At 39.9% G+C, this 26,597-nt stretch overlaps 1 protein-coding gene across 1 annotated transcript; it reads right to left on the reverse strand.

The window, feature by feature from the left end:
• HNRNPLL (heterogeneous nuclear ribonucleoprotein L like) lies at positions 1-26,597 on the reverse strand. Its single transcript, XM_068675517.1, has 13 exons — positions 26,255-26,597; positions 18,803-18,921; positions 17,360-17,597; positions 12,543-12,628; positions 10,252-10,348; positions 10,091-10,163; positions 6,066-6,137; positions 4,451-4,668; positions 4,164-4,285; positions 3,543-3,744; positions 2,592-2,649; positions 2,376-2,474; positions 1-717 (listed from the first exon to the last, which is right to left on the reverse strand). Exons 1-13 carry the CDS (start codon positions 26,459-26,461, stop codon positions 662-664), a joined length of 1,647 nt encoding a protein of 548 aa, XP_068531618.1. The 5' UTR covers positions 26,462-26,597; the 3' UTR covers positions 1-661.

The raw sequence follows: 26,597 nt of genomic DNA on the forward strand, positions 1-26,597 counted from the left end.
AAAAAAAAAAAACAGAACCACTATAAATAAGTATGAATTCACACCATACACATGTACAATTAATAATTTCCTATGTTAGCTTTGTCTGAACTATAAATCAAGTAAGTCTACACTACTAAAAATTCAGTATGTGCAACATTAACCTGATTAAAGCGCTTTATAAATACAAGCTTTTTAGAATTGCAACATACTTCACCACTTAACATACCGAAAAACAAGTTCTACATTTAAAATTCCAATGTAACAGTTCTATTTGCCAATTAAGACTACAAATGGAAAAATACTTGCTAATCTTTAACATCCTCGGAAACGCAAATATATTTCAATTTTGGAAAAAAACAATGGACATTTTAAGGTCTGAATGGTACGCTGCCTTGTTTACGCTACTGGTGCTTCCTTAGAGATCTGAAGATACTACACTAACGAAAGACAGACTTTGTAGTAAGCTTACAACATGTATTTCTTAGAGGCAAAAAGAAAAAAAAATCTGTTTAGTATTTTATGAAGGAACATCCATTTATTATAAAACAAGATAAAAGATATTAGAATTAAGTTGAAACAAGGCAACATTAGAGCAACCACTTTAGAGCTTTGTGAACGAAGTGTAGTTTCAAACTTGCAAATCAAGGTGAATGTAGCTCTTAACATGCAGTCCTCTTCTCTATAAATGCGATGAAGTAGAGAAGCAAAGCTTCAAGGTATAAGGGTTAGAGCCATCTGTCAGGAAACAACATGGAACATGCTCAGTAAAGTGCCCTGTGCATGGCTCTCCTGCTGATCAAGGAAATCACCTTGCATAATCTGACAAGTTTACCACTTCTGTGGATGTAATGCTCCCCCCCAAACCCTCAACAGCCAGCAGACACCAGATGACCTCTAAGCAGGTGTTCTTTATAGTTTACCAGCATTTTTTAGACATAAAAGCAAAGTGATGGGTCTGATCACAGGGAATGCAGACAGAATTCCAAATATTGTACTATACACAAGAAAGACTTCACCATTATTGCTGTCTGCCTTCCCATCTGAGCTGTTTACAAGCGTAGTGTTCAACAGACAGTTTCAAAGGCAAATTGAATAAATGTTTCACAAAGTCAGGATTTAGAATTTCTATCAGAGATAGAGTGACACTGGACAGTATTTATGCATGTCTGATGGGAAAAAAAAGAACATTAGGACACCCAGGACTTCCCAGAAAGCCAAGCATAAGATAATCTCCCTTTACTTGGAAAGGCTGCCAAGTCCCACAGCCAGCACACTGTTGGTACTCTCAGGTCAAGGAAGATGCATCAGCCAACCTTATTACAGCAAGCCTTAACAAACTGTCCTAATTTTAAAATACTGCTTTTTCCAGCAATAGCTGTATGTGATTACACATCAGGGTTTGCTTTTTTTTTTTTTAAATGTTGAAAGAGTAAATTCTTCTGTTGTCTAACTTGACCCCAAACTGAGAGATAAATGTGGAGTTGTGAACAGTATGTTATCAAGAGTATCTTAACGAAAACTCCTGCCCCTGAAATAATTTCAGTCCATTATTGAGAAGGTGCACAAAGGTGTGGGAGATAGGAAAGATTTAAGCTAGTGAAACTTGCCAGGCAGAGACAAATTCTTAACAGTTTGGAGAAGGTAGCTTAAAATAATGTTAGGCACCAAGCTGGATTCAAAGTTATGTTGGTGAACACCTGGAATAATTCCATTTACTTCTATAAACTGTCTTAATTGTCCAATGCAGATCTGTCCCACTGTGCATTTAATTAGCAGATCAACTCCCTCTCCATTCTTACTAGTTTGGCCTCCTTCTTATTTAGTTTGGCCTCCAAGTCTCCGATTTGAAAGAGAACCCACTACAGGAGCACTGAACTCACAGCAGCAAGCTGTGCAACTTCCAATAATTTTCTACCCAAAGGTATTGCAACTTTCTCTGCACTTGTTGAGAAGGATACAAAAGAGCTTTGGTAAGACAGTGTATGTTGGGTTTGATTTTGACAACAGGGGGTTTTAAGCAATAGTTTTTCTGCCTTCCTTTTTGTGTCACAAATTGCTTTTTTTTTTCCCACCCCCCTACAACTTTCTGGAACTTCAAAGTTGCAGAACATGTTTGGAGTTCTATAGGTTGACTCAAAAGCTAGGAAAAATAGTGTCATTTAGACAGAACCTAAACTACAAAGGACTAGATACACTGTACCAGATACATTTGTATATTTGTATATTGTGATATAAATATACACACACATACGTTCACACACACACTAAGCATGTAATGAACATAATGCCATTTCTAGCTGCAGACTGAGCTGCTAAAGCTTTACTTTGTACAAAGACAATAACAACATGAAAGAAAAAAAGTGATAGCAGTAAGATCAGTAAAACTGACTTACTTGGGACTCTTATCTGGTAGTGATTAAGTACAGTGAGAGCTTCAACTGCATCTGTCTTACATTCCCATTCCAACAGACCAGAGAGTGTTTTGGCAGAGGCTGTCAAAATAAGAAACAAAAGAGAGGAGGGGGGATCAATAACCTTTTCCTTACAGTGCATGATCTCATCAGAACTGGAACTTAAATAACCCCTCGAATGGGTCCAAGTTTACTTACGTTTTGGATCAAACACTTTGTATTTAATAAAGCTGAGAACTTCATGATCCTCACATAGCTGTCACAAAAACAAAGTAAGATGTAAAACCCCAGCAAAAATGCACATAAATACATTAGCAAAAATCTAAGTTCCTGGAAGATACACAGAAAGGAAAATACTGTCTCTTTTTGAGAGCTTCCAAGACCTTAAATATTCATCTTCCATAAGAATCTTGTTTAGATTAATAACTCTTTAGAATACCATTCTATAGCCTGCAAAGCAAGGCTTCTGTATCCATGTTTTCCCAAACATTTTATAGGCAGAGTTTTTAGAATATAGGTGTCACTATCACCTCAAATACACATTTAAAAAACAAGTTGTTTTTGGCATTTCCACTTCAATACGGTAGCTCAGAAGTTGTACATACAAGCATATCACTTGTGAACCAGATTTAAATTTCAAGATGAAGCCTGAGGCACCAAAAAAAAAAATAATCACTAAACTGAAAAAGAATTACCACTGACTCCATTTCAGAGGCCCAGTATAATATATTTAAAGCATCTAGTGTTTGTTTAGGATGCAACTGTGCAAACTGTTCCTTATGCAAGCTCTTCTCCATTCTAAAACATCCTAGTAGTCATCAGAATAATCATCTCAGGGAGTCAGTAAACCTTTATGGACTGCAGTCTTAATTTTCACTATGTTTGGCTTTCTTTAACAAGTCTTTTTCTCAACCTCCACAAAAAAATTATTTCCAAGATCTCGTTTTTCACTTTAAAAAGAGAATAAGGCCAGAATAGTAAAAATGTAGTGGCTTCTATAGAGAGAGGCTACAAAGCTATTTTAAGAACTAATTATCTCCCAGTTGCCATCTCCAAACTATCCCAGTTATTTCATTTTAAAAGTAGCACACCATAAAGCTAGGATAAGGCCCCCAAGCACTATTTGTCACAGTCATTGCAACTGCCTACCTTCACAAATGTTTCTTCAGTTACGCACAGGGGAACATTATAATAATGCAGCACACAAGAGGGTGGTTGGATGATGTTTTTAGATGCTTGGCCAGCACTGGTGAAACGATTATTCTTACTCATTGCAAAATCTTTGTAACTACTCGTGCCATCCTCCAGTTCAAATATCTGGCTTGGAACTACTGAATGCTGCTTGGAAACACTGGGATTTAAGGATATAGAGTAAAAGATTTTTAAACAATCAAGACTTGCATACTTTGCACACAAATTATTGATCTAGCCAGAACAGACCTGACATTTCTTTACAACAATTTGAAATAGAAGAACAAGACAAGTTGGATTTGATACCTTCCTTAATAACTGTAGAAAGGGTGGATAAGACACATTAGCCAATACAGCTTATTAACAATCACTCCATTAGCACCTATACATGTCATTAGGTATGAGTTTGCACTGAAATTGACAGCTGTCAAATTCACAACAATATACTGGAGTAAAATAATAGTTGTAAATTGGAAATCATAACTCTAACAATGATAAAAGAACAACAGGATACCCTGTCTTTGCAACCTCAATACGTCTGCCCACTCTCAGACCATTAATCTTATAAAACATATTTACCAGACATTAAGTCTCTTTCCAAATAACTTGACGTTGTTGAGATGTGTGACAGCTCTTTCTACAGCATACTCATCACCCATTTCAACCAGTGCTGTGCCTGGAATAGTCTTCATAAATTTCACCTAAAATAAATAAGGAGAAAAAAAAAGTGACATTGCAATGAACAGCCCCAATTAAGAATTTCACACACTGTCAGGGAATATTTTTAAACTGTCCCAGCCAGGCTTTCTCCAAAATAACTAAATCCACTGCAGTAGCTTCAAAGCTTCTACCAAATTATGCCTTACCTTCTCAATGTTTCCGTACAAGCAGAAGAGGTTGAAGACCCTTGAACAGTTCATCTTTAGCTGATGCAATCCACTAACCATGACAACTGACCCAGAAGGATTTCCACCATGCATGTATGAGGAGGATGCCTGGGGCAATGGATAAGCAACGAGTTCTGGAGTGTCTCGAGATCCCATTCGGTAGCGGCTTGGCAATGGCAGCAAGGGACCATGTGACCCTAAGAAGATGAAACATCACGTTATCAGATGGTTTGAAACAAGTCTCACTACTTAATCATGCATTAAATCCCACATACATTATGCATAATTAAAATGAGCAGGGTGAAAAAAAGGTTTATCATGGTTTCCATTTATGTTTTTTCCAATCTAAAATAAAAAAGAGACCTCTTCTATCTCCCTTAATATTCTATGTCTATTCTTATATCACCAGATAACAAGGGAGGAGCCATTTCATGGTATTGTTTTTATACACAAATGGAAAAAAAATGCTATTTCAGTAATTATTTTAATGATAACTTGAATTACGGGATATATTCCTTCAAGATTATCAGTTTTCATTATTAGTACTAATACAAAACAAAGACGATTTATTTTCCACTACTGGTAAAGTGACAGGTACCACTTTTCTTCTTTTTAAATGAAGAGATGTTGCTAGCATGCAATATTTTTCTTGTTTACAGGAAACATCAGTATTAGACAGAGTAGGGGATCCCTGTTCTTCTGAGACAATAAATATTATGAAATTCACATAAGCTGAGTATAGAAGGGACTTTTGCCTTTTTTTCCCCATTAGCAAAAAGCAGTAATAAGGAGAAAGCAGTACAGGAGTAGAAAGCCACGTTACTTAAGGTGGAAGTGCGCATCAGAAGAATGAAAAAATAAGACCACTGAACACAAGGCCCAACTCAAATGCTGGTGATTTGAGGAGCCTTTGGAAACAGTAGATAGAAGGTCAATGTATGTGGTGAAATAATACATTTGAAAAGAAAGATGCAAGACAAATTACGTTGTACCTGACAGTTAAGACAGTAATTAATTGGAATAATCATATCTAAACCCAGACATTAGTTTCTCAGCCCTTAGGTCTTGATCCAAACCATGAAAATAATGGCAGATCTTCACTTCAGATAGCACTGGTAATAACTGCATCACTTTAAAGAACTAACTCCAAAATATCATTCCGAAGTAGTCACATGGCTATACCTTTTCAGAACAAGTCACTTCTTTGCACACAAAGATATCAGAGAGCTTTTGGTTGCATGAAACCATTGATGGAGCTATGCTGCCATTTTCTAGAAAAAAAACAGCTTTCCCAGTGATGATGTTATTTTCAAATCATTGCTAGAGTGATGGCAACTGAGAGAAAACATTCTTCAAATGAACGTATTTGTAGAGCCGGACGCTCTCCATAGAAGGAAGAGTTATGGCAATGAAGACTCTACAGATTTGAGTCCATCACTAGCATTTTTAGACCATGGACTGACAGCACCACATGCACAGAACAATAGGGAACTACTCACGCTGTAGAGGTCCACAGTTATGCACTGATTGAATATTTGGAATTCCACATAACATGTACAGAAATCAAAACCACCTGTCATGCTGTGTTACTTACCATAACCATCATGTCTAAATGACGATGGGTGCTCTCCCAAAATAGCTTGCCTCTGGCGGCCCTTCCCTCTGTCTAACATACGGGAAGGGAAAGGAAACAGTTTACTATGGACAAGTATGCACATGATGTCTCCAGTTAAGACACAAAGCTTCTAGTTAAGAAGCAAAAATGTAATTTGAGTCCTTGTTAATTTTAAGCAATTTCTCATTCATTATACATCTAAAACCACAAGGTATAGCCCTGGGACACCAAAATTAAAAGACTGTCATTTGCATAACAAATTCCACTTAAGCTGATTGGGGGCAGTAGCCAATGAGGAGATGCAGACATTTAAAGACTAAGGAAATACCCAATAGTTTTCCTAAACAGACATCACACATTAGTATAGATAACACCATACAGCAGGATTTACCTATGTGTCTCTTAAAACAAATTTGAAATGCAGTACTTTTGAAAGACAGTACCTGAATCATAATATTAGCTTCAACAGCAACACATTTTCAAAGTGGGCTTCTTTCAAGAAGTTTCAGCATAAGCCAACAACAACCTGTATTACATGGTTTCATAATCAGTAAACAGAGAGCATTACATACGTGTACATTTATATTTACAGAACACCTACTGACTTATGGGCGTGCTGAAAGGATTGTACATTATTGCATTATCAGCAGCACATCACAGGTCAACTGAAGAGAAACATTACTGAATAATGCGCTTAACCAACGGTCAATCCTTTAAGAAAACCCAGTTCTCTATGTCATAAAGTTAAGCAAGGGGTCTACATTACTGGAGGAAAGCAGTGCATTGCAGTCAAAGCTGTATTTTCTAACCAGATACATGCTCCATGGCACAGAAAAATATATTTCCAGACTTCTTTGTGGAAAGCATGGGGCAAGATATTTTTCAGCTTAGGATAGTTCCCAGGAAATTTAAGGGTCACTGCTGAAAATGACAATCCCAGCCCAATGCAGCTGGAGCTACTTCCCCTGAAGAACAAAAAATATTCATGATAGACAACACAACAGTGGGAGATGAAAATGTGCCCTTTCTGCTCAGGATTTTGAGAACAGGTTCCAAATCAGACATTTACTTTGGCAATAAAGATTGAATAGAGAACAGTGCTGAGTGCCTTTGCCCATACAGAGCAAAGATTATTTTGGTCAAGTTATGTTTTTCCATTCCTTTTTCTAGTCATAGCTCTGTCGCTCTCAGCTCTGGAAAAGAATTGGGCAGTCATATTAAATATTTTTAGCATTTAAACTGTATGTAGTAAACATCTTTCAGAAGATCAAATTTATCATTCCAGTCTGTGGAAGCTAAATCCTTTGAAAGTGTACACAGTAATAAGTGAAGGACCGTAGTTTCTAAAGGAAGAATTCCAGGAGTTCATAGTTTGACAAATATTTCCTCCTGGTGGTGGAGCAGTCCACTACCCTCTCCTTTCCCCAGGCTTGTTCCTTCCTTGAACTAACTTAATTGCGCCAGTAGAAATATTTGTGCAAACAGGCAACAGAACATAAGAACTGATCTGTGTTAAAAATAAAGATTCTTTTCATTCAGGATTTACAATTTTTATTTTTATTTTGTTTTTTAAATCAGGTCCCTGAGTTGCTGAGTACCCTGTTATTACCACCAAAAGAAATGTTCCAAATTACAGTTCGAACTCCCTGGCTAAAAGCCAACAAAATACTAAAGGACAGGTGGATTTTTTTTGGTTCAGTCTAATGCAATATGGGCTCAGAGCCCCAGGCACTTGTTAAGAAGCTTTTTTAAGCACAGCAATACTCAGGGGAAGTAAGTAATTTGTTACCATAGAGAAAAGAGAAAAAAAAAAATCATTAAGAAAACACATTTCCTCTGTGTCTTTTTCTTTTTTTGGTGTTTTTTTTTTTGGGGGGGTGGAGGGGAACACAATATGGGGGGCATGAGGGACAGGGGAAAGGCACAGGGGGAACAAAATGAAATTCTGAAAGGATGTATTAGCATGCCTGTCCTCAGAATGGAATTCCTCTGGACTAAAATCTTGTTTGGTGAAGTCAGACCACTACAGCTTGGGTCAGATTAAGTTCAAAACCTAAACAACGCTGCTGCAAGAGCAAGTTGAAGCACACATACCAGAACTCTCTCAAAACAAGTCCTGGATTACTTCACGGACGTAATTGCTCTAGACACCTGCTCTCTTTTCAGTGTGTTCATTCAACAGTTTACATTCTCATTTTCCAGACAAATGGATGTGGGCCGCACTAAATGAAAAATCATGCTACGTAATACAAATATAATCATTTTTCACATATGTGCAGTAGTGATATACACCAAACAGAGAATGGCATTCAGAGTAACAAAAAAAGGAAAACAAAAGAGTAGAGTAGGAGTTCTTGAGAAAGAGCAAGCTATACCTCTCAAGTTTTTCATCTTCCACAGTTGTGTTGTTTTTTTTTGTTTTGTTTCTTTCTTTGTTTTTTCCTTGGGGAACACTTAGTTCATACAGCCATATCTGCAGGCCAATTACATAACGCAATTACATGCACCATATTACAGGTCACCCTCCAAACACCGCCATGATCAGAAGATACGAGGGTCATATTAATCCTTCAGATTTTCATATCCAATCCCTCATGATTTTTTCTTGCCCTCGAGTTTCTTCAAAGTTGCTTTTTGAACTTAGGAATTTGAGAAAAAAATTGCACCCTCGTACAAATAGTCCTAATATACAAGCTGCAACCAATACTGTAGCTCCCTTGTTAACTTTTTACAAGAACTTCATTCTGAAAATTCAAGCCCTATGTTTTGAGTTGTACAACAGTTTTACAAGCCCAGCGTCTCAGCAGAATTACTTTGAAAGCGCATGTCACTTGAGACAGCTAAAGCCCAGGCTCTCATATAGCCTTTGATAAGTAGATACTCTATCTTGGACACATTGTCTTCACTTTTCTAACTTCACATTGCACACATTATTGTACATAAGTTACTCAACACTGCACTCAATATTTACAGATTATTTTTAAATAAATGCTTTACAGGAGTCAGGCTACACAGCAGTTTGTCTTTACATATATAGTCATAATTCCCACTGACATGAGTCAAGCTTTGGTAGTTTTTACAGCTGAGTACTCAAGAGACAGTATGCCTGTATCAATTATGAATCTCCCTGTTTTAATACTTAAATATAACTGAGGGGACCTATCTGATATTGCACTGCTCAGTTCCAACTATCTACGGGTCAGGACTGAATTTCCCTGCTACTAGACAATATTTACACTCTTAAGACTGAATGCAACTCTCATATACAGCAAGTAATAAAAAGATTACAATGTCAATGATATCAACAAGAGAGGTTCTTAATTTTGGAGGTTCTCAATTTTTCAGTTTTAATTTTAAGGGCAATAAGACCATCATACATACAAGCTTGAACAAAGTGGGTACAGTCTATCATGTTATTCATCCCATGCAAATCTGAAGTACTGAAAAGTGTCCTCCTTTTAAAACTTGTGGTGGTGGTGCATGCAGTATGCAGACAAGGTGAATTGCAAGTCTGAGGTTTTTCAGAGGGTTTGATTTTTTGTTTTGGTTTGGTTTTGCTGATGCCGATGTGGTGCATGATGAAGTGTAGAGTCAGCCTGCTGAAGTCCTCTATCCTTCTTAATGCCTCGTCCAACATAGGGGAAAAAAAAAAAGAGTCCTTTCGCAGGAGAAGCAGTGTGCAAGTTTGTAGTTTGTAAGGAATAGTCTGTACCAGGTTTCCTCTCCTCCAAAGAGAGAGAGCTGCTTGGAGAAATGCAAGTCCTTGAGAACTGCGAAGGTGCTTGCAGGTGTGGGCTCCTTGTTGAACTAAGTGGCTCAAGCACACGGCAGTAGGGGGCACTAGGGCTCAGGGTTAATTTCCTGGGTTACAGGTTGGCTTGTGAACACAGCCTTCAGCAGCACTGGCTCGCTTTGAAATGACTATTGCGATACAGCCTGACCACGTATAAAGGGTTGTCATTAGTATAGCCATACATCTACCGCGATAACGTATGGAAACCTACCTCGTCGGCCCAGATACGGTTTAGTGTAGTCCCAACTATCGTTGTCGTTTCTAATGACATTAAGTCGAGTTGGCTGTTCAAATAAAGTAAAAGTGAAAAAGGTTAAGTCTGGAGTATAAATATTTCGCTACCAAAAGTAAGAGAGAAGGTCCAAGCATTACCCTTGCATATTCAATTTTTAGTGTACAGCATCCTGCATAGATATCTGCTCCATTGAGTGCTGCCTTTGCCTTCTGGGCACAAAACACTGATTCAAACATGCACATCATGTTAAGGATTTTTTCCCAAGGTGTCTCATCCACATCCCTTTCTTCTGAAATAGATTTACTTCTGTTGCCTGCAGGTAGTTCACTATGACCATACAAGAACTCTAAACTCTTTACAAATGTACATTTTGTTGATGCTCTGAGTTTATGTTATTTTGAAAAGGATACTCTGGTGGATTTAGTAAGTTTAGTCAGAGGAGATAGACGCTACCAGCAAGAGACTATTTGAACCACAACCAAAAGGGAAAAATCAAATTGCATCACTGGGAAAGAGATGGGAATTTGTGGGTGAGAAGGCGTGACTTAAGACAATGCATCCCTTCTCACAGCTAGCAGCAGCTAGAGACATGTGGGTAGGGAGTCTAATGAAGTCAGCAGTTCCTTTACAGTGAAAAGAATTGAGTACACCCTTTTTAGCTTGTTCGCCAAAGAAAACAATCACAGAACCAAAAGGGATGCTCTGAATGAACCAGCAGACATCTTGCAATCAACAACACAATAAGCAGATTGCTTTAAATCCACTGCTCAAGGCTCCAACAAGCAGGTTATTTCATATCCTCTGCATACCCCAAGATTAGTTCTGTTACTATCAGAAATTTGCACGTGAGCCTTGCCTCGTGGAAATCCATGATCTCATACATATTCAGCAACACACTGCACCAGAAGTCCTGAACCCTGCAGCAGACCATTTTGTGCCATCACTTGATGTAGTTACTTAAAATCTCACAAGTATTCTGTTTCAATGCCACATCTCTTTTGTTTTACCAAATTCATACAGCCCAACTTCTTCCACTCTGACCTAAGCTCGCATTGGAATTTATTTATTTTAACTAGCTCAAGTTTGCCAAAGGTTTGAGTGAGAAAAGTTAAGCTTCTCAAGCCTCTACGAAGTTGTTGTGTGCTGACTAGAACTGTAGGACCACATCTGCAGAAGTGAAGAGTACTGCAATTATCATTGAAATTTGAGTAAATTTTGGAACCTTTCAGGCAAGTCTTGTCTTGAAGCCTTGTCCCCTCAATTGTTTATCTATACGGATACCTATACTTTGCTTATATTTGCAAGGTTGGTTTTCTTTTTTTTTTTTTTAATTGCTGTTTTATTTATTTGGTTTTTGTTTTGTTTTAAAAGGTATGTTGCAGAATTTTATTTAAAGAGCAGAAATATGGTACTTTCAGAACATGTGCACTATCCTCCCCACAACTTCCCTAATCTTTCACAGAATAATCCCCCAACAATACAAGAAGCCACCTAACCCAAACAACGCTGCTTGCCACAAACTTACCACACTACCATAGGAAGTCAAAGATTCTGTTAAGATGCACGGTTTAAGCCTTCTACACAGATAAACAGCAATTCATTTGCTTCTTTGAAATTCAGGGCAATTCTTTTTGCCTGACAAATCATCAGCGCAGCCACTAGTTAAATCAGTGACATGTTACAGAAATGATCACTACTGAAGCACTAAAATGAGCACCAATGAAGCCTGCCACACGGGTAGCACCTGAAATCACAGAACAATACCTGAGATTCCTGTACAATTTTCTCCAAATAGCAGCTACAGAAATGGACGGCGATCAATCTCTAGGAATAAGTCTTAGAGTTTTATAAACTAAGGCTTAATCATATCAGACTTTGTACTCTGCAAACCACAATAACACATTAACAAGTCTGAGCATTCATCCGATGTACAACTTAATTCCACAAATACAGTAAACAGTAAGAAAACAGAGCAGGGAATTTTCTCAACACACGATAAACTGGTTAAGAAGGCCTAAGCTGGTCTCGTGCTTCATTGAAGTCAAAACAGTAAGACCAGCAGTCTGTATTAGAACTATTTCAGAAGTTTGAAGAACCCATTTGTTGAGAATCCATACAGCTAGAAGACATGAAACTTTTCTGCCTAAAGTTGTTACATCCATGGCATATTTCATGTGAACAGTTATTACCTTAAGGTCACCTATAAACATGGTTAGCAAGACCACTGTTGACACATCATTTTCCTATGATGATTACATGTGTAAGTGACGCTTTGTCTTATACACATCAGAAATTAAAATGTCTTGGGTACAAATTAAGTATTTGTCTCAAAATTACATTGTATTTTTCTGTGATTCTCATGTTAAAGCCCCATATGCAGTAGAGAACCTACAAGAAAAAAAAAAAAGTCACACTCCAAAAAGGATATTCAACCATAGCTTGTATTCCATTCCTCTTGAATATCACAATGCGCTGAACTTTCCCAACAGGGTTGCACACAGTATACAAGACATCCTAAGAAAGAAGAAAAAACTTTCAGTTAGAGCTAAATTTCAAACAATTTATGTTTACAGAACATTTTCTTGTTTTAGCATGTAAGTGACAAAAAGCAAAGAAAAGGCTTTTAACTTTTCATTTACAATTTTCCCTACACAATTTATAGTTCTACAATTAGCATTTTTATAGGATGGTGTTACACAGGCAGCAAAAACTCAAAAACAGGAAAAAACTTACACAAGAAGTACTCATACAAATATTAGTTTAACAACAAGTATCTTAAATTAAGAGTGCTAAAATGCAATAACTGCATCCACGTTCCAAGCTGGTGCTGCCTTTGAATCACGCGCTGTAGCCTCACTGTAGTAGTTTCACCAAAGCAAACAGAGATACGGTGGCATTGTAGTTACAGCACAGTTCATTTCTCAAAACCCTCACAGCTGAGATTTTGGTTTTGTTACTGTTGGTTTTAATTGTTCTTGTTCATCTTCAGAAAAGTAACCTAGGGAAGTTCACAGTACAACCTTAGGAAGCTTATCAAAATGAGAATTTCAACCCTATTCACCTAAATTAAAAGACATTAAGTAGTTGCTGTGCTTCTCCACTTCAGGCAGAGAAAAGTTCTGGGAGAGAGCACCGGATTCATACAAGCTCACTGTTAGAGCAATGCGTTCACAAGTGCTTCTCTATATTAAAAGGAACCAATAAAATTCGAGTCCATTGTCAGTGCAGCAGGGGAACCAAACACTAAGGACAGAAACTTACCTTATTCCTAACACCTCATAAGCCTGACTTGATCTGATGCACGGTACCTGAAACTGTCCATTACACACAATTCAGACATAATGGTACCAGAAACTAGACTCAGGCATGAATTTGGCCAAGAAAAATGCATCTTTTTAATCGTGATTATACACCCACACTCAGAAGTCTGAAGAACAGGCCTTGAGAAGCTAAGAACCTTGGAACCACGGTTTCTTGAAACAACAGACCTGTTAGATCACGTTTAAAGACTTGAGGGCACTGAAGGTTGACTAGATAGCCAGTTTTGTAGTTAACCCTAGCAGGTGAAGGCACTGACATCTCAGTGAAACACTCTACTAGGATCCATTTTTTCCCTTCCTTCCTATATATCCAAATCACATTCATTCCAAGAATGTAGTGTACATCCCCAGGTTTATTTGGGGAACAAGAGAGAGAAGGGAGTAGGTGTAACATTTATTAGCTTCTGCAGAATAAGATAGCACTTGGGAAGCAAAGGGCAGGGGAGTGTGCTGAACTTCTTAAAATAAGACACAGAAAAATCAACAGAAAAAAGGATGTCATATTACTGGCTACAGTTGCAGTGGCGTAACTCCTGGCTCATATAAAGTACCATAAGCCTTAATATGTGGGTGTACTGCCACATGAAAAAAAAAAAAAATTGCCCATCCTCAGCGGCCTTACACCAAACACTATACTGACTGTTTTACACAGCTCAATGAAGCAAGTAAAGGAGTTTGTCAACCTTAGGTTTTTAAGACAATTGACAGACATTTTTAGAAGGGATTCTAAAAGCTCTAACCCATAAAAGTAAAACTATTTTTTATTTTGTAGGCACACTCAATAGCACAAACAGCTGCACTCCATCTCTTCTTGTTTGGAAGAAAAGAGTCCCAAAGACTTTCCAGCTCTAAAAGATACTAATTTTAGGGCATATGCCTTTCTTTCACAATTCACCTTTCAAAAGATTCCTTCAAAGTTAATTAAAAAAAGAAGTTCTTTCAAAATTTAAGCTCTACTCAAAACACCATTTGTGTGGTTAACCAACAGGCACATAGACACGTGGTTTTTTTTTTAATCTGTTAATTCAGATACTTCAGATTATCAAATCAACCAAGTAATTCACAAAATAGAGAAGTGTGGTATCATGTTTCAAATAAAGATTTAACGCCCACATTACCTACGCACTACAGTATCTTAATCTTAGAGCAACTTAATCTCAAAAAGAAGTCGATAGTTAAATTTAAAATGTTCCAACTACGAAGGCATACCACATTTTCCTCATGCAGGTACAGAAGTTCTTACTCACCCTCTAAACCTGAGGCAAGAACAGAGGTAGAGCTGAACACACTCGTGAAGAGTGCAGAGGCATAGGTCACTTTGAGGTCTGTTTGAACAGACAAGTTTGCCTGTTCTTAAACACAAATCCTTGACAAAGGTCTGCCCACGTGGAAGTAAATTAGGAAACAGAACTTCAAAGGCCTCTATATGGCACCTCTTGGGCACAAACATTCTCAAAACACACCCTCCCCTCCACCCAACAAGGGGTGAGAAGCAATTAGGGGTTAAATACAGTTAACCTGCCTTTCTTTCCTTCCCTGCCACACGCCTCTAAAAATAAAAGTAATAAAATAAATCTGCTAGAAAAGAAGCAAGTCATAATTATAGTGGCTGGAATAAACAGCAGCAAAATTGGAGAACAATTTAGCTTCTTCCACAAGATGCCCTTGAGCAGACTAATTTCTCTGCAAACAACGTATGTTGTTTTGAAAGAGAAGCTCTTAGGAACTATTGAGCAGTTTGTTGTCATTATTTAGACTTGCCACTTAAAACTGGCCACAATATTTCATCTGTATCTTCTAACTGTATCATAGAATCATATACAGTAATCTGTAGAAGAGTTCAAACTTAGGAGAGAATAATTTAGAAGAAAAAGGGGGGTGTTTGGCTTTTTATTTCCCCTTTCCTCTCCAATAATGCAGACTTTGCCACTTGGCCTGTGGCATCCTGAAGTAACTGGAGCACCTACCTCCAACTGGGCTGGAGCACCCCTCCTGTGCAGACAGGCTGAGGGAGCTGGGGTTGCTCAGCCTGCAGAAGAGAACGCTCCAGGGAGACCTTATAACAGCCTTCCAGTACCTTAACGGGGTCTACAAGGAAGCTGGGGAGGGACCCTGCCAGGGAGTGCAGTGATAGGACAAGGGCGAATCATTTTGAACTAAAAAAGGGTAAGCGTAGATTAGACATTAGGAAGAAATTCTTTACTCTGAGGGTGGTGAGGCACAGGCACAGGTTGCCCAGAGAAGCTGTGGATGCCCCATCCCTGGAGGTGTTCAAGGCCAGGTCGGACGGGTCTTTGGACAACCTGGGCTGGTGGGAGGTGTCCTTGCCCATGGCAGGGTGGAACTGGACAGTCTTTAAGGTGCCTTCCAACGCAAACCACTCTGCGATTCTCCAAAATTGCTCTTCCCAGTGGCTATGATTCAACTAGTCTGCACTGTCTTTGATGAGCTCTGGTGCTTGCAATTAATTTTGGAAATCTGTCTGCTTTTAGTGCTCATTGGTATACTCTGGACAGTCAGGAAGAAAAATAAAGTGGCCTTTTTTTTGTTTGTTTTTCTTTGTAAGGAGCTGCTGGGCTAGAGGCTTCATGCTCAGAATTTCCATGAAACTCCCCTAGCCAAGTCTGATGTTTCTGCTTCCACAGTTTAGTCAAGCATCTACTTTGAGTTCAGCTGCTTTTACAAACCAAGTTTAAAATACATGAATGAAACAGTTTCCAAGATCTGTTTTACAGTCATGTGCAAAGAGTAATTCAGTTTACTCAATGGATTTGTTCACACAGCTCAAAGCAGGTGTATTTTTAGACCCTCATGAAAATGCAACTCATACCTTGTCACGCTCTTCTACAAATAAAACTGATGCAAAAAAGAAAATTCACCACGTGCTAATGAATCAAAGGCCAAAAACTTATCTACGTTCACAACAAAACAAAGCAAAAAGCATGATATGGAACTGATTTTGTTTGTAATTATATTAATTCCAGGAATGTTAAGTTTCAATCTGCTAATGGCACATAAAGAAGAATTTAACATTTACGTTAAGTTACATGGCTCCACACAACACTTGGATTGATCTCTACTATCCTATATCTATACATTTCTGTAAGAACAAGTAACTTATGCCTGTATCAGACATATATCACCGCGTAACAAGTCTGCTTTAAGCAGACTTTTTTTTTCCCCTGAAGTATTCCCATGCAATTCAACAGAGGTTGTAAATTGCTATGAAAAATATAAGCAAATATTCAGTGCATAAGAAAATACGTGTCATTAAATACTAGCAAAAAGTTTCGGTATCACTAAAACTCAACTAATTCTGCCATAAACAGATGACAATAAATTAGGATGCAACTGTATATATATATACCACGACTACAGTAACTGAGAAGTAAAACGTATCAACCCTCCAAAAAAGTGAGGAAGATTCCACCAAACTGTAGTTGATCATCAACAGATGAAGGTTTCAATTTTCCACAAAAAAATACCTAAGAATGAATAGCTGCAGTAGAATAACCTTCCTTACTGGAAAAACAACTCGCTGTTTAAACATACCCGCCTCAGGGCCTAAAAGCTAAACAACGTTCCTGATGTTATGGCAACACATTTGGAAATACTTCTGAAGTATGAAGCAACTTAAACATTTCAAAATCTTGACCACTGGAGTCTTTAAATGTATTGCAAAATATCTGTACAACAGGACTGAACCATCTCAAAAAAAAAAACAAAAAAAAACACAACACTTTTTTCCCCCAGAATCTGCATGTTACTTATATGAAGATGATGTAAACATTTGGTAGGTGACTGTAATTCCTGACTCAGCTGCTTGACAGTGTAGAATTTTAACAAATAGGACATAGTGGAAATAATGTAACAGGTTGTTCCTCAACAGCCTTTTACTATTAAAATAATACTAATAACAACGTACCACTGTAATTGGGTAGAGAGGATTCTGAATGGACAACAGGAGAACTTTATTTCCACCAGATGGGTCATCCGTGTTCCCTGGCCGAGTAATCCTCTTACTTGTCGAATAGTTGAAAAAGGCCTGCTGTCCAGCAATGTATACGGGTTCATCTGCTGCAAACGTTACGCACTTCTTGGCACTTTCTATGTTTTCAAACTCCACCAGAGCCTGGCGCTTGAATGGCATCATCATGACGTAGCTGGTAAGAGAAACATTATGGTAAATTCTCTCATACGCTTACTCTGAAATCCAGTAAGTGTCATAGGTAATTTTGTTTTTCTGAAGAAGTCTAAACTAGGACATAAAAGGAAGCGAGGTCTCCCTTTCGTGAACCAGGTCACACAGTTCTATAGCACTCACATAAAACTAAGAAATGCATCTGTTAGAAAAATAAGTAACGAGCAGTGGTTTTCCTGAAAACATTAAATACAAATGAATGTTCAACCGATACGATGATTAAGTAATCATTTACTAGAACTACATTGTCTTCTTAAAATTTTGTTAAAGACATTTATAACATAAAGGATCAAAGCAAATGCAAATTACAAAAAGCATTCAAACCTGGTACATGAAACTAAACATTTTGTTACTATGAAATTAAAAATACACTTTTTCTGACACAAAACTACCTTAGAAGAAATAAACAGAACCAAACAGTTAACCAAATTAATATACTGACAAACCCAACAGACCTCCACAGGTTTAGTTTTTTGAAAAGTAAACTTCTCAGCCTAAAGCACACCTATCTGTATTCCTTAAAAAGCTCGTGCTCATTTTATTAATTTATTTTAAGATATTGATAGAAGTGTAATTCAGTCATTTAAATATTTAGGCAGCAAAAATACCACTGTACTATTTACAAAACGTTATATAACTTCATTACAAGCATTGAATCGAAAAGAAATGCATGCTTCCAAAATGAAGCACTCAGGATAAGCTGTCTCTACCAATTCACCTTTACTGTTTTGTACACGGATGAAGAATGTTTAGGGTACGTAACCTTTGAACACTGAAGGGACTATCATAAGCACACCTCCCATACAAAGCCAGTGGAAAAAAAACACCTCATCTGCTTTGTGGCACATCCTTATCCCTGGTATATCCATTTATGTCAAGACAGCCACTCTCCTGCTATTCTGCAGTTCTGTTACAGCTCATACGTCAGGCTAGGATTAGCTGTGCTCCTGAGGTCTGACAGCAGATGTTAGAACATGCATTGTATGCCTAACCAGACTTTTGTGTGGAAAAAGAGAATCTTTACGCAGCTAAAAAATTGTTACGTTTTCCTACCAACTAAGTTCTGGATTCAAGGAGGCCATCGGAAGGTATTTAAAGAGGTCTAAGTGATTTTTAAGTCATTCTTTCAACCCGTCCAGGGACATGACTTGACACTGTTCGACCTACCATATGGTTCCAAACTTTTCGAGAGCTTCCACAAGATCTGCTTCCACAACGGATTCACACAGCCCTCGGACATGGACGACAGGAGAAACAGAGACTTTGTGATGACTTCCCCCTGCATCCTAGCAACAACAGAACAGCGACATTTAAAATTCAATACAGAATGAGGAATGCTGCTATCATTAACTAAAACTGTTTGGCAGACATAACGCCGGGTCCAGAAGTAGGCATCTAAATGTGCACTCCAAGCATACTTTAAACAATTCTACTCCTCTTTCCAAACGGACTGCGAAGTTTATTTTGAGTGGGCTTCAGCAACTAAAGTTCTTTGCAGATTTAATTAACAGGCAAGATTTTTCTAATAGGAAACAAATATACTAAAACTCGATTGAATTGAAGGTCTTTCACTCCGTTTCTTCAAAACAGAAAAAGATATTTGGGAACGCACAACAGAAAATATTTCTGACACACTTCCTGTTTGTTTATGCCAATGTTTGTTTGAGACGAGTCTTGCTTCCTGAGAGGGAAAAACAATAAAGCAAGAACAAATAAGGGCCAGCAGGAAACTGAATCAAAATTGATTATTTTCCTACTATATGCAGAGCTGTACCCCACAACGCAAGAAAATGACAGCTCAGTCCTATACCTGAAATAGGATTTGAACCAGAACTCCTTTCCAATTCTGAATGCTCTTCATACGTGCTTTTAAAAGGCTCTCAACTTTGACACATACGGGCACTTTCCTTCTTTTCACTGCAAGTCTGATTATCATCAATACTTGCAGCCGTTGCACATCAGCACACAGAACCCCTGCTACAAACGTTTCTCAGAGCTAGTGCTGAAACGGCTTCACATTCAGTTCTGTGTGACCAAATTTGGCCTGCCATCAGCTCATCTTTCCACGGGAAGCCTGAACGAGGGCTGAAACGCACCTTATTTGTTCTAAGCCAAGGGGGGGAAAAAGAACGAAATCATGTTAGCCAATAAAAAAAGGATTAGACATAATAAAGACTGCATGAATTACACAGTACTTAGCAACACTCGGATTTAACACAGGTGAAGGCAGTGTCAAGTTCTTGTACCGAAATTTAGCAACAGCATCGATGCGTTTGACCTAAGAAGCAAGTCTTGCTGATTTTTCACTATTTTCAGGAGGAATTATAGCATCTTCGGGAACTAGAGAGATTCCCATCTGCAGCCCAAAGGAGTTTTCAGCTCCGGTAATTAGGTAACCACAATGATTGCCACTACTGCTACAGACATTCCTCTCTTCCCTATCTTTTTGTACTTGAGAGTCAAGGCAACAACACGCCCCAGGTAACTACAAACTGAGTCCCGTGCACTTAACTCCTGTGTTCCACACACAGCTCTCCCAAAGCAATCATGTATTCTTTTCTTTCAATCAAGAATTTGTGAGCTGTAAGCCAGGATTTGGGACTTTGTCAGAACAACCCGGTGCACGATTTTTAAGCTTAATTCACATTCTAGTCATCTGCGCTACGAAAGCATTTCAAGTAGCAACACATATCTTTAAATAAGAGCTGTGACAACTGTGGGAAAACACGACTGCTGATATTTACCTAAGATACCACATATCCCAAATTAACCAGCTGAGGTCTATTACCAGCGACAGCGTTCAAGTTAGTCATAAAAACGTAACACTTTGAACTGCAGGTACTGAGATTCTTGCAGAAAAAACAGTTATTTTTATTTTCAGCTTCTCTCTTCTTTACCCACACACGCTTTTCTAAGCTGAAAGAAGCACCTACGGAAACCTTCAAGAGAAAACACTAATTACTCGTTTTTCCTGCAAAGTCTAGTACTCTAAGATGTTAAGCTAGCAGGCAGCTTTGCTTTATTTAGAAGTTATTAAATTAATTATTCATTGCCCTGCATAGTTATTACCGTATCAAGATCCTGGTTGACACTGCACTTTTTGCCCCCCTTTGCTTCTTCTTTTAATGTCTTCAAGAAACCTCACCTGAAAATATTTCTCCATCTATCAGTTGGTAACTATAAGCACTGGTTTTCGCACCAAAACAAAGACTGACTAAAGCAGCTACCTTACTTAATTAGCACCCCCATAAAATCATGCTTTTCAAATGATGGAAAGTTGTCTCCATCCTTCCCAGCTCATCTTCTGCTCTAGTTCATGTTTCTTTGTCACGCATTTTCTTCTGTATTTGTATTTATTAGTAGCCATTTAGATTTGCCTACTCAAGATAAAAAGCTTCCTAATATTAGTAGAAATACTTTCATACCTGTATCTCTGAATCCATTCCACCTGAGTTACACGCACGTGTACAGGTACCCACCCTGCTTCAGCTGGAACCGATCTCAGAACCATCAGCAAATACAAATTCTGCTTCCTTTTATAGTTAAGACAGAAATCTGGCTTTGAAATCCAAGTGTTTTCTCCCCTAACGTCATACACAGTGCATGCTTTAGTAGGATATTTAGCAAGAATAAGTCATAACACTGCTGCTATTGTAGTAACACAGAGAAGCATGAGAAGCATGAAGTAAAAAAACAACAGTGAAATCTCAGTAATTTGCCATGAAATTAAGAGCTTGTCTACATACCATTTCTCTATAAATATCACTGTCTCGTTTCAGAAACACAGATAAAACCAGTAAAGGTGCAATTGGCCAAAGCAGAAGGCCTCAGCTTTACTCAAGATAGCTTCTAACCAGAAGCAATAAGCAGCAGCACGAGAACTGAGCACAAGTCATTCCTAAGCCAGGAAGCCACAAACTAGTGCTCACAGAGCACATTGCTGAACGACACCAACACGTGCCACGGGCATATGTTTGAGCACAAAAAAGTATTCACGAAGGGCAGACATACGTGTTATTGTCAAACGAGTTTTGTAGCTACCAAGCTGCAGTATCGAGCAAATCTAGAACACTCCCTGATTTCCTCTAAAAGGAGAAATCAAACCACGAGACCACATGAAAAAGCAAATATGTTTGTCAGCGTGAAGTGTCTTCACAGCCAAGGTCAGAACGTATACAAATCACCCAGCTGATGGCCACCTTTCTTCCCATAGATGAAAAACACAGGATTTTGACCATGATCTCACAGCCACCGTATCTTGAAAACTGTATCTCTGTGCCAACTGTAGCACACAAAGGTTACATCAAAGCATCTGCTCACCTACAGATTAACCAACACTGGTATCTGTCTGCTTACAAAGGGGGCTTTCAGCAACTCCATCTCCCACGATGGCACAGAAACCCCGTGCTGAACTCCAACGTGACGCCTGCCCTGCACCAAAGCCAGGAGAACAGATTAGCTAACGTTACTGCTGCACTCACCAAATATACGTTGCCTAAGGGATCTTTTGAAAGCTCAATAACAATTCTTGAAGAATCATTAGCTGGGCAGACAACGCAGTTATTAAACAGAGAATGGCAACAGACTCCCTTTCTAAGTGCTCAAGACCAGTAAGACGACCAGAAAAGGTACCTCAAGAAAGAGGCCATCAGCTTAAAAATGCGTAACACTGAAACCGAGCTTCCAGAGATGAGGCACGAAGGAAAGTGCTGCCATAACTTCATCACACTCATGTGCTTGGTTACTTCACATGCATATGACCGCAACGGAAACAGCTCCGAAGAAGAACAGTAGCATTTTAACTTCCTTTCTTTACTCACCTACATATTTTTAGGCAACATTTTAAAAATATATCAGTGGTTTCTTGCTAACAAACTATTTGCTGTTCGGAAAAGGAAAAAAAAAAAGAAGAAAATCATACAGGGTTTCTGTTGTATGGGGTCTTGCTTGCCTGACAGAGGAAGAAAAGGCTGCCATGAGCAGACAGGCACTATTTCCTGCACACTCTTCCACCACCAGCTGTACTACCTGAGGATGGCATTACTTAAAGCCGTTCGCATCGTCGTAGCATCCCTGCTGAGCACACCTCCCCGACTTCAGCACTTCTGTCTCTTCCCTGCAGAGGTACATGAGAAACCTCTCCCCACGCCACCTGGAATTCCTGTAGCTTTGCAGTGACAAGGGTATTCCCAGTACAGGGTGAAGTAAGGCAGTGTCTCAGAAGAACCAAGCAAACCAAAGTTTAGGTTCGTTGAAGGAGAAGAACATAAAAGTTTTGTATATCCTGGTGGTTTTGTTTGCTTGTTTGGATGGTTGCTTTTAGATTATTCGTTGGTTGGTGGGGAGAGGGGGAAAAGCAGGGGAGACAAAGCAGTTAAGTCTAGTCACAATCCATATACTAGAAGGCTACCTGGCAATCCCAGATTTGTTTTACATGTGGAGTTTGGGGATATTTAATTTCTCTTGTTTAAAACATAGCTCTTCCTAGCACTCCCTACCATGGCATCCTTTCAGTGATTGCAACCACAACAGAGCACAATACCTGCACTCTGACCCCTTTTTGCAAATTCTGAATCATTATTTTCCTCTCTGTTCAGCACAATCCAAATACGTCTTTCCCAAAAATAAAATAAAAGTCGAGCATCAGCAGGCAATGATTACCAGTCATAAATACCTGAAGTGCTGGAAGACGAAGAGCAACTAGCCTGAAGGCAATAGTCACTTTTTTGATAGAGGACAAAGGAAAGAGGATGATTTATACTTAAATAGATCCATAACAGATTTCTAGGATGTATTTCATTTAAGATATACAGATGCACGAGCGAATTACCACAAAACAGGCCAGGATCTGAACTTGTTGCCATCTAGCTACCGTTATTGCAACTGCCTGTGACATGCATGAAGCAATCTACTTTTGAGGTGAGTTGGTTTCCATTACTGCAAGGCGAGAGAGAGCATTGCACATCGGAAGTTTCAGCAGAGCAGCTGAAACGTTGCAAGTTCACATCCCTATCTAACCTTGCAGTAACCTGTTCTTGCATGTTCAGATACCACACTTCCCCAAATGCAAGAACAAGGATACTAAATCCTCTTTACTTCGCAGTAGTGTTTAAGAATAGTTCTGTCGGAGACAGTGAGGCACGTGGATACTAGAGAAAAATGAGGTTATATAAATGCAACGTTAATCAAGAAAAGACATTGCAGGGACGGAGAGCGGATGGAGCTGAAAGGCTCTCTAAGCACTTTCAAAAGCAGCTCTCCAGGGCACCCATTTGCAAAAATACAGAACTTAGAGGCATGAAGGGCTTACTCAACCTGATGAAACAATCACAGAGGAACAAGGAAATGCCATGACAATAAACGTAACCTGACAAAGGGAACGTGAGAAAGGTTCTACCACGAAACAGCCTGTATTCTAGGAGATACACACTGAGGCAGACTTCTAACCGTTCTTTCTACCAGTCATCCATTTTCCCCTTCCTCCCTCCTAGTTCCCCACTCCCTACAGTTCTTCCTGCCTCACCTTCGCTTACTCTTTTTCTGCTCTTCTGAGCAACTCAGCATACCTGCACTTCTTCCCCTTCTCAACGTACCGCCATCTTACGTCTTCGCCCTGAACCAGAAATAATTTTCACGTGCTAAGGATGTTTCTCTGGGTCAGAAAGGAAGATGATATGCCTTAGGAAAAAGATATATCAATTTCCTGCATTTTTTTTTAATCAGTGAAAAAGCTAAAATTCACACAAATTAAGTATGAGTAGATACTGACGTTTTTCCTCTCATGAGCCCGAGACAAAACTACTAATAAAAGCACTCAGATGTTCATTTTTCACGTACCCTCTTGATGTTACAGCTTGCTCCTAAGAACCTAGTTCGATCTCTGTCATCAAGACAACCGGTGCCTCTCCAATACTGCTGCTGTCAATACGGCTTTGCCAGCAAACCATTACAGAGCATTAGGAGAACAAGAATCAGCAATACACACTTCCTTCAGGCACACTACAACTGACTCAACACGCTGCCTGGAAGTCCTCATGTTCTAGACTTCCTACATGCTTGCTTCTGTTTCTTTGCTCATGAAACTCAGCACTTGCTGTTCTTTAAATCCAAAATGTAACGTTAGACTTAACCTGTACTCATGTAACCTAAAGGGGCATGGCTGTGTGTCCTGTGCGTTAACTGGGATAAACCGAGACACTAAGATCAAGATGAAGACAATCAAAGCAAGACCCCAAAATGAAGGAAAGAAGAGCTGATGGAAAGAAGAGCTGAAAGAACTAGCTGGTTTTGTAAAATACTGAAGAAAAGAAGAAACGCAACAGCAGTACCTTGATCCTACTTGAAACATCCTGTGATGTCCAGCTCTCCTAAACGACAAAACTTCAAGATAATTTAAGCAAGCATAGTTTTTTTCATACTAAGATTTAACTTCGAAGCAGCCTAGCAGCCTCTGTGACAGGGCACATTGCTTCACTGCAACAGGGCTGATTCTCTGTGACAAGAAATCATAGACTTTAGATTATTCTCTCAAATGGTGCAACTTTGCTGCAGCGTACCAGGGAACTCTTCTACTAACCCTGCAGAGAGATGATCAACAGCAAAGAGGCTTTCATTGATTTACCCTGGTGTTGAGCAAGTTCATTTTATCAAATCAGGAGGCAGAAGTACTCTAAATTGCCAGGTCTGCCACTAAGCCAATGCTTCCTTGATTTTGCTTTAGAAAGTGCCATCAAGAAGAAGAAATGCTTAGCAGCATCTGGACAATTAGCGAAGTAAGAAACCACAGGGTAGACACAAAAGTGCTGTTAGCTCAAACGGGTGGATCAGGGACCATCCTGATACTTAGGTAAAAATTCACGAAGAATGCAGCAAAAAAAGTACCGTGATCTACCGTGTTCGTGGCTGGGGGTGGGGAGAAAGCAGAGGAACGAGCAGATTTAGAAAGGCGACAGCCACTTACGATCAGGCTCGCTGCCGTGTGCTGCCAGACAATAAGGTAAAACAGAAGGCTGGAAGCAAACCCTCTGCCTCGCTTTCTTCCCCCGCCGTCCGTTTCTATAGTTACACCCAGCAACAGGGCGAGCACAAAACTTGCGATGGCAATATCCCAAAAGGCAACAACAACAACAAGCTGCCCACGGCACGGAGGCAAGCCTCGGACTGTTACAAAAAAAAAAAAAAAAAAAAAAAGGAGAAAAAAAAAAAAAAAAAAAAAGAGCCCAAATCGCGCCGGGCTGGCGGACTCCCAGCGAGCTCAGGGCCCTTCCTTTCCCTCGGGCTGCGCCTCATGGAGGGGGGGGGGGGGGGAAGCGGAGCGTCTCCCCGTTATAACCCCACAGATTTAATAGGGGGGAAAAGGCGGCGGGCATCCAGCAGGGAGCCCCCTGAGGGGAAACGAGGGGGGAGAGGGATTTGGGGAGGGGTTGCTTGGAAGGGGAGGGGGGTTATTATGGAAAGGAGGGTGTATATTTTGGGGAGGGGGGGTCAGCAGCCTCCCAGCCCCAAAAATAAGCCCCTCAGCCCCTCACAAGGAGCCCCCCACCTCACAGGGAGCCCCCCTCACCTCAGAGGGACCCCTCTCCCCTCAGAGGGACCCTCGCCCCCCACCAATCTCCTCACCCCGCCCGAGAAGCCGCCTCCCCGCGGCGGGGGGGCCTTGTCCCGCCGGCTCTCTCCCTCCTCGGCTCCGCTGTACTCGATCTCCCCTTCCTCAGCGGCGGCGGCGGCGGAGGCGGCGCTGGGCTTCAGCCGCTTGGCCTGGCTCTCGTAGGCGCCGTCCTCCTCCTCCTCCTCCTCGTACCGCTCCCCGGACGACGGGGACGACATGGCGGGGGGCACGGAACGACGAGGGCCGGGCGGCGGCGAGCGTGAGGAGCGGGGCCGGGAGCGGCGCCTCACGGCGGCGGCGGCGGCGCCCGCGAGAGATGCTCCGCGCTCCGTCCCCCCGCACACCCCCTCCCCG

Source organism: Anas acuta, chromosome 3, assembly GCF_963932015.1.
Source record: "Anas acuta chromosome 3, bAnaAcu1.1, whole genome shotgun sequence".
Classification (NCBI taxonomy): domain Eukaryota; kingdom Metazoa; phylum Chordata; class Aves; order Anseriformes; family Anatidae; genus Anas; species Anas acuta.